Source organism: Pipistrellus kuhlii, unplaced genomic scaffold (assembly GCF_014108245.1).
Source record: "Pipistrellus kuhlii isolate mPipKuh1 unplaced genomic scaffold, mPipKuh1.p scaffold_m20_p_2, whole genome shotgun sequence".
Classification (NCBI taxonomy): domain Eukaryota; kingdom Metazoa; phylum Chordata; class Mammalia; order Chiroptera; family Vespertilionidae; genus Pipistrellus; species Pipistrellus kuhlii.
The window spans coordinates 66522565-66539693 of NW_023425515.1; the positions used below are offsets into that span (position 1 = coordinate 66522565).

Below are 17129 nucleotides of genomic sequence, written 5' to 3' on the forward strand. Positions count from 1 at the left end.
TCTTGATTTTTACAGCTTATTTAAGTCTACCAGTCAATGCTCCATTACCAGCCATTAAGTGGAAGAATATACCATTTTAATAAATACAAGCTGTACTCAGCCCCCCCCCCTTTTTTTTTTAGCAATTTGGACAATATTTTTATCTCATAATTGTAAACATCAGACGTTTTTCTTACTATTTTTATTCTTTAGCTCAAACCTCGGTTCACAGAAAGTTTGTTATAGTGATAGCCATTTATTCTGTAACTTCTGAATCAAAATAAGTAATGGCTGATTTGAGAATTATCAAGCCAGTTCTTGCATACTTGATGACATGCATAGGAAATGCTGAAGTTCTCCTGTAAGTTTTAATACCTGAATAAAACTCAGGAGAACATAGAAAATTTTATTAGCCTTTTCAATTTTTGGTCCATGCTCTTGCCAGATTACTTCTAGTTTTTTTTTTAAGACTTTAGACATATCCATTGGGTAGCCAATGAAGCACTGTAATTCCAGCCAAAAGGGTAGATTTTCAGATTAGTAAAAAAGTGTGAAAGTCAAGAAGAAGGGGAGACAATACCAGGCAGCTTCTGTGTAAATGAAGGCATAAAGTCCCATAAGGAAGTGATGTAAAAGTACGAGTTTGAGGAGAGTACCATGACCGATTTAGAATACCACCAACTCTGAATTAGAAGAAACATATATTCAAGTTACGGGAAGAGTTGTGGCCAAAATGCTCTATTTTCACAGCTTCTTTACAAGTTGTTCCATAAAATGTGGGTGTTGTAGAGTCCAGAGGAACATCATTCACCTGTGTGATTTCAAATGGCAGGAATTCTGATTACTCTAGAAATTTTAAGGATAAACCTTGAGTCACAAACCTTGTTGAAATGTCCCCAAATAGACATTTACCAGAAGCCTGAACCAGCTTTTACCTGCGTGATAAAATAGACCTGGTTATTACTCTGAGAGCTTCCGCTAGCTGTGACAGCAAATATTTCAACTTACTCCCTGAACTCTTTACAAACAAGGTCAAACCTCAGAAAATAAGATACTTTTTCCAACAAGATCTTTGCTCACATGTAGTTCACAGAGCTACCAAGAGGTCCACTTATTAATTTCACACCAGCAGAGAGACTGGGCTTGCCTTCTATCCTAGGTCTTTTCATTAAAAACTTGAGGCTTGTTGTTATGTATCTTTAGGATTATAATAGCCCTTATTTTGCAGTAATATGCTTTCATTGAGGCCTTTTTAAGATGACCGTTGAGGATTTTGATGTAATTGCTATACCTTATAAATTCGATTTCTCAGGTCCTTATGGTGATCTAAATGACTAGTAGTGAATTGTTTATGTGTAAAATTTATATGTAAAGACACTTTCTATAGAATTTGAAAATATAATTTTATTAAAAAAGGATGTGTGTATGTATGTATATATATATATCACACACACACACACATATCCACATGTACAAAGAACTTCGAAATGTTTAAGACAATTATAAAAGTTGTGGGGGGGAGGATGGTTTTTAGATGTAACAATTGATATTTAATGATATTTAATCAGAAATAACTGGATTTAACCAGCTTGTATTAAATTCACATATACCTGTATATGAAGCAGCTATTTTTTGCTAATAATCTGCTTATTTCTTCACATGAATATATTATTCATATGGTCTTTGTGCCTTTTACTAGATATATTTGAATTTTCACAAACTTTAGTTTTGCTTTTTCGTTATAAGATAAAATTCGCTACAGTTTGAATACTGTTCTTGGAAAACCCAGAGAATCTATCTTGTAGTAGAACAACACAGTCATGCTGAGGAAATGCGGCATTAGCTCTGGAGATTTTTCATATTCTTAGCAGTTCAAGGCAACACTGGAAAATAATACAATAATTTTAGCACATAACTTATATTGAATCTATTTGTAACTGCTAAAGGTCTTATTGCCAAATACACAGACAAAATAAAGGATGTATCATTATAAAGCAATTAATTCCAACACTGCATTTCCTTTGGTTGCTTAAAGGAAAAGTAATTGAGTGTTGAATGAATTTTATATTAAGGTCAAATATTCTATAGTTATCTCCATTAAAATCTCAATTAGAAATCACGGCTTCACTTCACAAAGGGTTAGAATTGTGTATTGTCATTAATGATGTTTTAAGATAAATTATTGAAGATTTTGTTTTGTGTTTTAACAAGGATAATAAAACTGTTATCGTTTACACAGTTGGAATACCTGAAGGGTTTTTTTTTCTATACAAATCTAATGCTCTTTAATAACCATTAAAAATAGTATGTTATAACCTTAACTGTCATAATTGTCTATTATAATATGCTTAGATGAGTTTTAGATTTCTATCATGCCTTAATCAGTTAAATTTATATTACTTTTGTCAGTTAATCCTCAGATACAGTTGAGAAATCAGTGGTTTAAGAGTCTTCATGTCCATCCCAAGTGTTGTCACTGAGCTACTGAATAAGCTTTAGAGATTGTCTTAGATTGTACAAAATAACCATTTTAAAATTCGTTAAAGCATATGATAGGCCAAATGTAATGCTAAGTATTCCAAATATAGACATGTATAAAATGGAATAGAATTGAAAAGCAACAAGAAAAAGAAGTCATCTGTAATCCTATCATCAAAGAACATTATTGCCAAATGAGTATTTCTTTCTAACGTTTTTTTATGCACATGCTCACATAGTTTAAATCATACTTAATATTATATGTTAATTCTATCTCAACTCCATTTAACATAGTATCATATGTATCTTACCACATAAAACTTCTAAAATAAATATTTTAAATTATATGATAGTCCATTATTTTTATGTATTGTCAAACACTAATATTTTGAAATTCTAACTTTATATGCAAGAAAACTGACACATCAAGTGCCTTTTCTTTGGTTTAAAATACAGAAACGGTGCTGTAGTTATTGTTAAATAAGACGTAATAGAAAAGAAACAGGAAGTAGGAAAATGTATTCATGAATAATGACATTTGCTTATTAAACACATCTTTCAAAATATGGACTAAAACAAAACAACAAAAAAACAACCAAAGTTTAAATACTGGAGGAAAAAATAAGGACCTCTTGTGGTAAAATAGTTGGTATTCATTCCTGTAGATGTTAACATGCAACAGTGTCCCTCACTTTCCCCCCCCCCCCCAGTTAATTTCAGAGAGGAAGGGAGGAGAGAGAGAGAAACATCAATGATGAGGATCATTGATAGGCTAGCACCTGCACACCCCCTTCTGGGAATGGAGCCCACAACCTGGGTATGTGCCCTTGGCTGTAATCGAACCTGGGACCCTTCAATCTGCAGACGGACACTCTGTCCACTGAGCCAAACCCTTTTCTTTTATAGCATAGTTCACCTATTGGCCTTTTTAGTTTTTTTTTCTACTATTCAATCTGCCTCACTCTGTAATTATGAGAGTTTATTACCACAGATATACTAGATATACTACATATTTCTATATACTGTGGCTTTTGCCCTGTAGGGGCTGATTGTGTCCTCATTTAAAATGCATGATGCACAGTACTCATTCAAGGGATTCTTCTAATTATGTTTTCATCAGGTTAATTCCCATGCTGTCCAGGACTTTATGACTCTGCTCTTTAATAGATTCAGAAAATGAAAATTAAATCAAATTTACTCTTAAATCATTGCTTCTAAAATCTTTCTCTACACCAAATAATTAACTCTGAACAACAAAGAGTAAGGCTCTAACTAAAAGTGGACAATCACATGCAGGAAAATTGCTTCAATGTCAGTTAATTTAAAAAATATATGCAAATTTTGTATTTTACTTATTGGTACACCTTCATTTGTTTCAGTATTAAAAACTATTAACAATCTCACATACTTGAGTAAAACTGGTGCTCCACATATTTATATGTACATATTTTTGTACTTACTTTGATGTTGCTATTGCACATAGGAGTTAAAAATACTCTGAGCATGGGCAACAGCTCTAGGGTAAAGACATGCCCTTTCAATAACTTTTTAAGGATGATATTTATTCAGGTACAGAAATTCCCATGGAGTTGGTAAAATTTCGTCATGCCATGTATACCAAAACTACACTATCATAATTCAAAGAACTGTGTGATAGCTTTATCTTCTGTTTTCATTGCTTCCTTCTCCTACCCACACACTCTAAAGCGAATAAAAACCTGCCGTCTCCTACCATTAGACATTGTGAAAAAGAAAAGTGGGTACAGAGAAGGCTGTTTATGAGCTTTGAAAAGAAATGTGTCAAAAGATATTCATTTAAGCAATTTGTTCTAATGATCAGCATGGAAATGGTCTGCCTTTTTTTTTATTAAAAAAAAAAAAAGGCTTTCCCTATTCAGTTTGTAAGATATTTTGCTTAAGATCTTGTTTAAAATCTTTCTACAGAAGTATGCACTCAGAAAACATGGCATGTTTTTATCCTCTTCCACCCCTCTGACATTCCTCTCAATAACAGTAATTGATGTTTTCAGTATAGCAGGGATCATTAAAAATGTGAACACATTGTCCTTTCTTTTACATCATCTCCTCAGCACATACAGTGAACATTACATTAATTAATTCACATGCTACCTGTGAAGGGATAAGTAATAACTCTAAAAATGGAGATACAGGCATAAATTTGGAGAATGAGAATTGTAAAAGTAAATTGCTTAAATCAGAGTTACTCAATATCTTAGAGGCCACACTGAGATGTATCTGACCACAACAGCCAAACAAAAATATGATATTCAAAATTGAATAAAATATTCAATGACAAGTAGAAATTCATATGTAACATATAGTAAAAGAAAAAATGCAACAGATTCCATTTTTCCATTTGTAGGCTCTAATGATGATGCAGTTCAACTTCTGGGCACTTGTAAGATTCTGAAGAGTTATCAGCACTGTTCGGGGGACTAGATTTTGAGTTAGGGCAATGAGGGCTGGGATCTATGAGTTTGGGATTTAAAAGGCAAATACATGTATTGAAAAAATATTTGCTTCAATAAGGTTTTATTTTATTAAAATGTCTTCAAAAATCTATCTGGACTTATTCCAGAATGAGTTTGAGTCTTTTACTCTCGTTGATATTTCCATTATAGTTTGTGTGCAAAAATAAAATACCAATTCCAGAATGAGAGACCTTCAGTACTCTAACTAGAGATTTGATTTAATTGTAGTGTGTATGTGCAAGTGTTTTTTTCTTGCTAATTTAGGTTTCCTAAATTATGCTTGCTACTTATTTTTACAAGCAAAGAATAGCTTTCCCTTAAATAAAATTAGTGATAGGAATTTCATTGCATTTGGCCAGTACTTATTATAGCAGCCTCACAGAGTGGATATGTTTCCTGGGGTTTTTTAATAGGTGACATCTACCAAGATCAAAGATACAAATGTTTATTAAATCTAAAAGCTCTAAATCATAAGACTTCTCTCTAGTTACGCTATTTGATGCGACTCTGGCTGCCTTCCTGCACTACTTTTGCAGTACATTCACATACTAGTAGCTTTTCTTTCCACAGGTGCTTGACATTTGTGTGCCCTTCTTAGTATTTTGGGCAGAAACAAAATAACAATGGTACAAAAAAATTTTAGAAAATTACCAGCAGAATACAAGGAATTTAGATTTGATTTATGTTTAGATACTTTTATCAGTTAAATCAGAACAGAGGAGATTTCAACGTATAAATTCTATGGTAATTGATTAAAGGAAAGCTTGTTAGAATTTCTAATAGTTTTTTGGAAATGATTAGAAGCAAAGTATAATTTATTGTTCATCTCTGCATAACGTAATGGAAATACTTAATAGAAAAATAAATGGAACCTCAAAACACAGTAAACAATGCAATTTAGCAGACCATAAATATTTGAAATATTTAGTTACAGCAAGAAACAATACAGACTTAGCAAGAACCAGGAATTAATGTGTTCTTTTATATGAGCAGAATTTAATAAGCTTTACCTACCACTGTAATATTTTTTCATACTGAGCATCATCTTATAAGAAATAAAAATTAAAAATAAGACTATAATTCGGTTGGGTATGGAACCAAATATTTTCATCTTGGGTGGTTTTATGTATGTTATATAAATACTAAAAGGCCCCATGCATGAATTCATGCACCAGTGGGGTCCCTCGGCCTAGCCTGTGGGATCAGGCCAAAACCAACTCTCTGACATCTCCCAAGGGGTCCCAGATTGCAGGAGGGCACATGCCAGGCCAAGGGACCCCACCTGTGCACGAGAAGGGCCGGGGAGGGACTCAGGAGGTTGGCCAGCCAGGGAGGGACTGCGGGGAGGCTCCAGGGCATGTCTGGCCCATCTCACTCAGTCCCAATTGGCCAGACCCCAGCAGCAAGCTAACCTATTGATCAGAGCATCTGCCCCTGGTGGTCAGTCCACGTCATAGTGACTGGTAGACCCATTAACTGTATGCCCTCTGGTGGTCAGTGCGTGCCATAGCGAGTAATTGAGCAGCCATAACATATCATTAGCAGATGCTTTGATTGGTTGAATAGACCACTGGACACTTAGCATATTTGGCTTTTATTATATGGGATTTCTAGGAATGGGAATGGGATGATGTTTTTTGCAAGTTATCTTCTCATATAAAAATATCATACATAGAAAATATGAAATAACGTATTAGATAATATTTTATGATTTAGATTTTACTATTGAAAATATCTACTTACAGTATCTCCTGAAGCCACTGGGAAATGTGGCAGGGCAGCAGAAATTGGGATGAGATAAGATGGGGACAGGTGGCAAGAGGCATTTGGGAAGAAGCCTCACCTTCCTCATTTACTTAACCTGTTACTGAATTTATCACCTGGCATTTGTGTATGCTCCAAGGGAAAAAAAAAAAAAATGGTAAATGTTGATGTCTACATACTGTTTTATGGCATAAATTCGACAATTTTTATTGTAATATTTTTTAAATCCTAGGCATCTCAGTTAAAATACCAAATATAGTTACATGGAAATCCATGAAAGAGTATACAACCCTCTCAGGTTATCAGCCCATGCCCTGGTGATGTGTATGGGTGGTGGCCTGTAATTTTATTTTGTCTTACTAAAATTACTCTCCACTTGTGAGCACCTATGTCATTTGGTTTTACTGAGAGAAACTTATCATCAGGGGACTGATCTGGAATTCAGCTGGCCCTTGCTAATGTTTTGGCTAGCTTTGCTTTTTCTCAAGCAAAGCTTCCTGTATTGGAATCTGGATAAAGTATTTCAGCAAAGTACTTCTGTTCAACCTAGAAGTAGACTCGAGGCATCTACATTTCACTTTATTTCTACCCCAGCCCCCTCCCTGGGATCAGTAAGGCATCACTTCATAGCATTAACTTGAAAACTCAGACAGGCAGAGACAGTACAAACATGTTCTCAGAGCAGTGCTGCTGTGGACGGGTGGGATGGAGGGCCAGGTGGCGTGTTTGTAAGGAATGTTTGTGAGCTTGTAACAGACTTTATCTAGTAGACACTTCCTCCCTCTAGTAAATAAGGCTGTCTTTTTCAGGCAGTTTTTTTTTTTTTTCTCTTCTACATCTCTTACTGCATAAAGCTTGAAGAATAATATGTGGAATTGGAAATAAACTTGTGTTAAACATGGGGACAATGTAACCTACCTTACAATCTATTTATACTAATAAAAGGGTAATATGCTAATTAGACTGGGAGACCTTCCAGACATTCTTCCAGACAAAGCCATGGCGGTGGGGCTGGGGCAGAGGTGGTAATGGGTAATCGAGCTGGTGGGAGGAGGGATAGTGGGAGGTGAGCAGGCCAGTTGGGGGGGGGAGCAGTTGGGGGCAAGCAGGTGGGGGGGGGGGGAGTTGGGGGTGATTAAGCTGGCAGGAGGGTGCAGTTGGGGACGAGCAGGCTGGGGGGGGACAGTTGGGGGTATGTAGGGTGGTAGGGTGGCATTTGGGGGCAATCAGGCTGGCAGGCCAATGAGCGGTTAGTAGCCAGCAGTCCCAGATTGTGAGAAGGATCCCAGATTGGAGAGGGTGCAGGCCAGGCTGAGGGACACCCCCGTGCACGAATTTTGTGCACCAGGCCACTATTGTAAATATATAAAAGCCTAAGTGACCAGCTGACTGGCTGGTAGCCATGACATGCACTGACCACCAGGGGGCAGACGCTTAACATGGGAACAGAAACCACAGGCATGTGGAAACAGAAGAGACTAATGAATCTCAAAGGGAAGGGGGGAGGGTGGGACTAGATTAACTAAATAACTTATATGCATACTAGAGGCCCGGTGCACAGATTCATCCTTTGACCTGGCCTGGGGGCATCCAGCCAAAACCAGCTCTCTGACATCCCTCAAAGGATCCCGGATTGCACAAGGGTGCAGGCCAGCCAGAGGGACTCCACCGGTGCATGAATCCATGCACTGAGCCTCTAGTATATATTCAATAAAAAGAAAAAAAAATAGTTCAGTTGTAGAGAAAATGAAAAATAAATTTTCTTTTAAAATGAGATCATGCTGTTTATGTCTTTCCTTTTATCTCATTATCTAAATGCTGCTTCTCTTTAAAATCTACACAGATGGTTCACAAGCACCAGCCAGACCTCCTAAGCCACGACCCCGAAGGACTGCACCAGAAGTCCACCACAGAAAACCCCACGGGCCCGAGGCAGCGTTGGAAAATGTCGATGCAAAAATTGCAAAACTGATGGGAGAGGGTTATGCCTTTGAAGAGGTGAAGAGAGCCTTAGAGATAGCGCAGAATAATGTCGAAGTGGCCCGTAGCATCCTCCGGGAATTTGCCTTCCCCCCTCCAGTCTCCCCACGTCTGAATCTATAGCAGCCAGGACTGTCACCATCCTCATGTCAAGTAATTGGTGCATATTCCAGGAGCATGGAAAGGAGAGACGCGCAGCAGGATTGGAGAAAGAAGGTGTCTCCTCTTCACGTGGCTTCTCGAAGGGCCTGGAAAGGCTGCTTCCCTGAAGACAGCTGCTTGCTCAGGATGGCCACAGCTGCGGCTTCTTTATTTTTGCTAGCCATACTTTTAAATCAGGGTTGAACTGACAAAAAAAATAATTTAAAGACGTTTACTTCCCTTGAACTTTGAATCTGTGAAATGCTTTTCCTTGTTTACAAGTTGTCGAATTGCAGTTTGTTTTTAGTTTTGTTTTTTTGATACTTGTACTGTGTTCTTGACGGACCCTTTGTTGAGTGGTCAGGTCTGCTGTAACATTTCCCACCAACTCCCTTGCTGTCCACACCAAACACCTAAGTCACATCTTAACTTTGGTTTTTCCCCTCACACTTCATCCCCACCAATTGCATCTCTCCCATTTGCAAGATGCTTTAAAGGTTCTGATTTTCAACATATCAAACTAATGCAAAAAAAAAAAAAAAAAAGTGTGTGGCCTTCACTACTGAGTCTTCTTTTGGAAACCATTGTTGTTGAGAGATGGGGAAAACCTGAATGTATAGAGCATTTTTTTTTTTTTTTTTTTGTCAGTGAACTGCCTTTTATAAAGTGTTTTTCATATAACGTAGAGGAGCTTCCCTTTTTAGTCTAAGTTTTGGGATCTTAAATCTTCTTTATTCTCATCTTTGTCATCCCAAGGGTGTCCCAACTGAAAACCTAAACTATTGGAAAGCAACTATCTGCAGAAGTGGGCAAGTACTCTCACATATGACAGTGTGTATAGAACTTGTATAATGAGGTTCCCTGATTGTATGCCTGAATCACTGTGAGGCATGCTGTCTCCCCGAAATACACTGATGACTTTCAGGTAAAATTATGCTCAGACCTCTCCCAAACTTCCTATTTGAGTGATCACACTCTGGTACCTAACAGGTTTAGGATCCAGTGCATTTTGCAGTGAAAACATTAAATCTTTGATGCACTGTTAAGTGTTAATGCTACTGTGGCAAATCTTTTTTTTTTTATTTTGGGGTGGTTTTTTTTTTGTGTTTTTTTTGCAAAATTCTTAGTAATTTTCTCTCTGCAATCAAATTACAATTTGTATTAAATTTGTAAATTCATTCATTGCTGCATAATGCTCCATCCAGTCAGGTGAAAGAAATGTATACGTTTGCCTTTTTTTGCAATCTGGAGGTTGGTTCTTCAGAAACCGTGTTGATACTTTTAATAACGCTACAAATATTTATTGTGCATCTGTGATGCGATCAGCACTGTTTTTAAAGCACAAACTGTTGCAAGCTGATTTCAGTTTGGTTTTTTATCTGCGCTTTTGATGGTAAAAGTCTCTGATGGACAAAGCCTGGAAGGTTTCCATCAAAGCTTCAGAATTTTTAGGCAATCTACTTTCTTTTTTTTTTTTTCTTTCCTAATGACAAGTTAGTGGAGTAATGAGACAAAAGTCTGTGTAACGTATCTGAACCACAGAAGGTGTTCTAAATACAGACAAATTGCAGGATTGTGCATGCTTCTCCCACTCCGTAACTTGACATACAGTGTGATGTAAAAAGATGCATCTGATGGTGAGCCGCTCTTCAGGATGTGAAAGGATGCGACCAAACAGCTAGCAGATCCCATGGAAAGTGATGCTGTTCAAGACACGTGTAGTGACCTGGAGGGGAACTGATGCACTCCTGTGCAAACTGACACCTGCCCTCGCTTGACAGTTTCGCTATCATGATGTGAGGTCCTTGAAGGAGTCACACGCCTTGGATAGTTTGTGCTTGTGTTTTAATTTCTTCAGGTGATTCTGAGCCGATTAATGTCCCTAGAAGGGAATTTTTAATTTGCCTTAGATATTCTTCCTGTGAGTTTGGAATATGTCTGCAGTTTTCTTACACTTTTTAAAAATTATATTGGCTAATTCTCCATTGCTTTATGAACTCAATGTTATGTCATCATGGTTTTTTAGTTATTTAATCAGTTTTGGATGTCACATGGGAATAGCACTGTATTTTGGGCTCTGTAACTTGCTGATCATAGGTACAGTCTAAATTCTAAAAATTGCCACTTCATTGTGATACCATTGTTATGACAGTCTTAATAGATTAGGAATGATACAAAATACAATGTTAGAAAACAGTACATTCTCAAATAATTTCTGAATAATGTGTGAACATTTCAAGTGAGAATTAGAAGGAAAAAAAAGAGGAGACTTATGGGAATATAGTAAATTAGACTGGAAATTTTTTATAAAAATCTATTTTACTAACTTCTACCAAAATCTCTACGTCTTGTACTCAATATCAACCACTGGTTTGTCATTTAAAAGAATGAATCAAAAACTTGTACAGAATGGAATGAAAAGAGAAAACTTTCTATCAAAAACTGTCATGAAAGGCCCATTGCTACCTATTATTTATGACTTATCAAACTCCAAGAAAAACTTTTGAGAAAATAATTAAACCCACATATTTTTAATTATAAAGTGACTGCCCATTAATGGTTGATAATGATCCCAACTTGGTTTTACTGTGATCCAAAAAGTTAGGCACTCCTCACATTTCTCCAAGTTTTGGTAGTATGATTTTCTTTTTAGCTGCCATGCTATAATATCCCTAATATTTAAAACAAATCATGGCAGCATTAACCTGCTCTTCCCCGTCCCCCAACATGTTTTAGGGGTAAAAGTATTTATCCTCAATGGTAGTCAAGTAAAGTAATTTCCATAAATTTATTTCCCCTCAATGTCTGTCTTATCCTGGCCAAATTTTCTGAAATTTAATCAAAGCAGTGCTTATGGTTAACGTAAACTTCTTTCCACAAAGATGACCTTGCCCACATTGCAAACAGTCTTAATATAGACTCCCCGTTGCAACTTCAAAGGGCCAATTTTTAAACATTTCACACACAGGAATACTTGCAAAGATTTCTTCATAATGTGAATCTTCTTTTTAGTTTCAGAAGTGTTTCCTAAAGTTTGGACATTATGATTCCTCCCCAATTTTCAACGTAAAGCTTTAATTTGCACTGAATTATAATCCTGTTTAAAGTTCTAATTAGTTCTCTTAAGCTGACAGATTTTGGTAGCAAATTATGGCATGTTTTCAACAAAACAGGTATAACCTGCTAACCTGGAATTTTAGTGCTTTCTAGGAAAAGTTTCCAGAAAAAGCAATAGAATGAAGGGTTTTCTTCCCAATTACTATTTTATTTTTTAAATGCCTTTTTTTTTAAATTTGTCTAATGTGGCAAAATAGTTATGTGTTCAATTAATTTATATTTTATTCATCCTTTTTCAATTCTGGTTATGTAAACTCAAGTACTTTATCTTTTCTTTTAAAGTATTTTATAAAATGAATGTTAACTAAATGTAGAATTGGTATGTTCTTTTCAAATGAACACACACATTTCTTTCAGAACATTTCATGTACTTTTTCTTCATGTTAACCAAAAAACATTTAGATCTGGATGGACAAAGTAATGCAAAGTACCCATCCCATATCATTATTTTAAGATATTTAAGATATTCAGTTATATTCAGCTCCCAAGTAAATACATATTGTAAAAGGCTGAAGAATGAAATATCATTTAATTGATAATTCCTAATCAACAATAACATCTGTTCTCCAAATTATTAATTTTTTGAATCTTTTGTTCCTGGACAGTATATAGGGAGGAGAGAACAATGGAGATTATATATATATATATATAACTTTAAATCAAGAACCACAGCAGAATGTTGTGAAAGTAATTAGTACATGCAAAATCTCATGCATAGTAGTAATAATTATACCCTCAAAGCACATAGAATTAAATGGGAGCTATATATTAGCAAGTAATCTATACTAATAAAAGGGTAATATGCTAATTAGATCGGGCCAACCTGACATCTTCCAGTCATCCTGACTTTCTTCCAGACAAAGCCTCTGGCAGGGCTGAGGTAGAGGTGGTTAGGGGCAACCAGGCTGGCAGGGGAGTGAGCAGTTAGGGGTGCGATCAGGCTGGTGCAGGAGAGCAAGCGGGGGGCAATCAGGGCATCAAGGGAGGGCAGTTGGGGGCGATCAGGCTGGCAGGGGAATGCTTAGGGGGTGATCAGGCCGGCAGGGAGATGTGTTTAGGGGAGATCATGCAGGCAGGCATTTGAATGGTTAGGAGCCAGCAGTCCCAGATTGTGAGGAATGTCCGACTGCCGATTTAGGCCAATTCACAGGGACTGGCACTAAGCCGGCAGTTAGACATCCCCTGAGGGGTCCCAGATTGGATAAGGTGCAGGGCAGGTTGAGGGACACCCCCCCCCCCCCATGCACAAATTTTGTGCACCAGGCCTTTAGTCCTATGTAATAAAAGTCTAATATGCTAAGTGGCTAGTCAGTCGTCCAAATGATCAAAGTATAATATGCTAATGATATGCTAAGGCTGCTCAACTGCTCGCTATGACATGCACTAACCACCAGGGGGCAGACAGTTGACGAGTTGCTATGACATGCTCTGACCATCAGGGGGCAGATGCTCCAACTGATAGGTTAGCTTGCTGCTGGGGTCTGGCCAATCAGGCCTGAGTGAGATGGGCTGGACATGCCCTGGAGACTTCTTGTGGTCCCTCCCCAGCTGGCCAACTTCCCGCATCCCTCCCTGGCCCCCACTGTGCACAGGTGGGGTCCCTCAGACTGGCCTGTGCCCTCTTGCAATCCAGGATTCCTCAAGGGATGTCAGAGAGCCAGTTTCGGCCTGATTCTGTAGATCAGGCTGAGGCACCCCACTGGTGCACAAATTCGTGCACCAGGTCTCTAGTTCCAATATACTAAATACTGTACATAATTTATCACATTGTAATGGAATTCTGAGCTTACCATAAATGCTTCAGAACTTTATTGGGCTCTTACTATATACATGGAACTTAGTATTAAAACATTTAACCCTTTGAAGTACCATCATGCCTCATCTAGGACATGGAGGAAAGCAGGGTGTGATACATCTCTTTTGGAAAGTCTGACAAATGATAAGGCTGAATAGCATTTAGTCAACCTAAAAGAGGAGCTAGGTTTTTGTGGTTGCGATTTATAAAGAAGGATATCTTGGCTACAGAGACTCCCCTTGATAACCTTGGTTGGATTCAACACAAGTGAAGGCCAGCCTCAGCTAATACTGAAGTCTCACACTCAGGCTTGGCACAAGTAGCAACCAGACTTGGCTCACATTGTAGTTCCTACCAAATGACCCCAAGCCCAGCACACACAACACTGGCCTCAGTTCACAATGAAGCTCCAAACAAGCCATCTCATGCCTGACACAAGTAATGGCTGGTCTCAGCTCACAAGGTAGTGCCTACAAAGTGGCCAAAAACCCAGCTCAAATGGCAGGCAGACTGCTTACACTGTGTCTCTCACTTAATGGTCCCAAGTCTGACACAACTAGTGACCCAGCTGGTACCAGAGCCCTGCAAAAGCGCTTCCTGATTATTGGACCAACACTCACATAACAGCTGGCCCACTGCAGTCATGGCTAGTTTTTACAATCAACTTGAGGTCAACCTCAACATGCCTGTAGCAATCACAGCCCAACTTTACAATAAGAGGATATGTGCAACCATATGGAACACCCATGGAGCACCTAGCTCTGGTGACTGGGAGGAACGCTTCCACAAGGCCCCACAGTATGCCTTCAACATTAGCCAACTCTTCGAAGAGTAGGAGATGCAGAGGATCTACCTAATACATAGAAACAAACACAGAAAAACAGAAAAAAATGACCATACAGAGAAATATGTTCCAAATTAAAGAACTGGACAAAGCTCTAAAAAAAATAATTAAATGAATAAGCAATCTACCAGATACAAAGTTTAAAACTATAGCTACAAACATACTCAACAAACTTGGGAGAAAAACAAATGACTCAGTGAAAACTTAAACAGAGACAGATAATATAAAAAAGAACCAGTCAGAACTGCAGAATACAATAATTAAAATTAAAAAATACACTAGAGGGAATCAAATTATATAATGCAGAAGAGTGAATCGAACTAGAAGAAGACAAGCTAATAGAAATCACACATTCAGAACAGTAAAAAAAAAAAAAAAATTAAAATTAAAACTGTTATGTTTAAGAGACCTCTGGGATATCAAGAGTGCCAGCATATACATTATAGGTATCTCAAAAGGAGAAGAAAGAATCAGATATAAAAAAAATAAAAATAAAAAATTGAAAACCTGCCCACCCTGGGAAAGGAAATAGACCTGCTAGTCTAGAAAACATAGAGTCCCAAACAAGATGAACTCAAGTGCACACCAAGACACATCATAAATAAAATATTAAAAGTTAAAGAGAAAGAGAGAATCTTAACTTGAAGAAGAAAAGAAGTTAGTTTCATACAGTGGGATGCCCCATAAAACTATCAGCTGATTTTTCAACAGAACTTTGCAGGCCAGAAAGGAATGGTACCATATATTCCAAATGATAAAAGGGAAAACCCCACAATAAAGAGTATTCCATGTCACAAGGTTATCATTCAGAATTAAAGGAGATATAAAGATTTTCTCAAACAAGCATGAGCTAGAGGAGTTCATCAACATTAAATTGGTATTGCAAGAACTGTTAAAGGGAATTCTTTTTTAAAAAATATATTTTATTGATTTTTTTACAGAGAGGAAGGGAGAGGGATAGAGAGCTAGAAACATTGATGAGAGAGAAACATCGTCCAGCTGCTTCTTGCACATTCCCTGGGGATGTGCCTGCAACCAATGTACATGCCCTTGACCAGAATCGAACCTGGGACCTTTCAGTCCACAGACCGACGCTCTACCACTGAGCCAAAACGGCTTTGGCTAAAGGGAATTCTTTAAGTGGAAAAGTAAAGGTCAAAACTAAAATTAAAAAAATAAAAAAAATAAAAAAACAAGGAGAAAAATCACACCAATAAGGGGAAAGACTTATTATAAATAATAGATCAAACAATTATAGAGCTAGTGTGAAGGTTAGATGAAAAAGTATTAAGAGCATGTGTAAATATAGTATTAAGAGATAGACATAGGCCAAAACTGGTTTGGCTCAGTGGATAGAGCCCTGGCCTGCGGACTGAAAGGTACCAGGTTCTATTCTGGTCAAGGGCATGTACCTTTATTGCGGGCACATCCCCAGTAGGGGGTGTGCAAGAGACAGCTGATCAATGATTCTCTCTCATTCATGTTTCTAACTCTCTGTCCCTCTCTTCCTCTCTGTAAAAAATCAATAAAATATAAAATAAAAAAAGAGACAGATATAGGATATAAAATATATTTACAAGGGGAGATGAGTAAAAATTGTATTGTTCTTAGAATGTTTGAACTTAAGTGATTATAAATTTAAAATAGTCTTTTATAAACATAGCTTGTTTATATGAATCTCGTAGTGATCACAAACTAAAATTTTATAATAGATACACAAAAAATATAAAGGAAAGGAATCTAAACAAAACACCTCTAGAAAGTTATTAATGTACAACAAAGGACAGCAAGAAGGAATAAAAAATAAACAAGAAAAAATAAGTAAAATGACAATAACTATTCTACATATCTATCAATAATTACTTTAAATGGACTAAATATACCAATCAAAAGACATAAAAACACTCTATGTTGCCTACAAGAGACTCACTTGAGATCAAACGATACACATAGACTGAATGTTAAGGACTGGAAAAAGATATTTCATGCTAATGGAAACAAATATAAAATGGGGTAGCCATATTTATATCAGACAAAATACACTTTAAAACAAAAATTGTAACAAGAGACAAAGAGGGGCATTTTGTGATGATAAATGGATCAATCCAACAAGAGGATATAATTCTTGAAAATATCTGTGCATGAAATGGTGGATCACCTGAATACATAAAGCAAGTATTAATAGAAATAGAGAGGTCAACAATAGGACAATAAAAGTAGGAAGCTTTAATAGCCCATTTACATCAATAGACAAATCATTCAGACAGAAATCAACAAGGACAGAGTGACCTTAAATGACACATTAGGGTAGATGGACTTAATAGATATTAAAGAATATTTCACACACACACCCCCAAACACACACACACACAGAGAAAATGCATTATTTTTAAGTACATATAGAATATTTTTTAGGACAGATCATATGTTAGGCCACAAAATGTACTAAGAAGATTATGATTATAATAATAACCTTCTTAAAATATTTAAGAAGATCATAATCCTAGCAAGCATCTTCTCCAATCATAATGTTATGAAA

At 36.9% G+C, this 17129-nt stretch overlaps 1 protein-coding gene across 6 annotated transcripts in view; it reads left to right on the forward strand.

Moving 5' to 3' along the window:
- Positions 1-11086, forward strand: part of CBLB (Cbl proto-oncogene B) — a 212556-nt gene extending 201470 nt beyond the window's left edge. For all 6 annotated transcript variants that reach the window (XM_036448716.2, XM_036448718.2, XM_045584017.1 and 3 more), the window contains one exon: positions 8557-11086. In XM_036448716.2, the coding sequence (XP_036304609.1) occupies positions 8557-8816 (260 nt within the window). In that variant the 3' untranslated portion in view covers positions 8817-11086. The remainder of the gene's footprint in view (positions 1-8556) is intronic.
- Positions 11087-17129: the final 6043 nt, after the last annotated feature.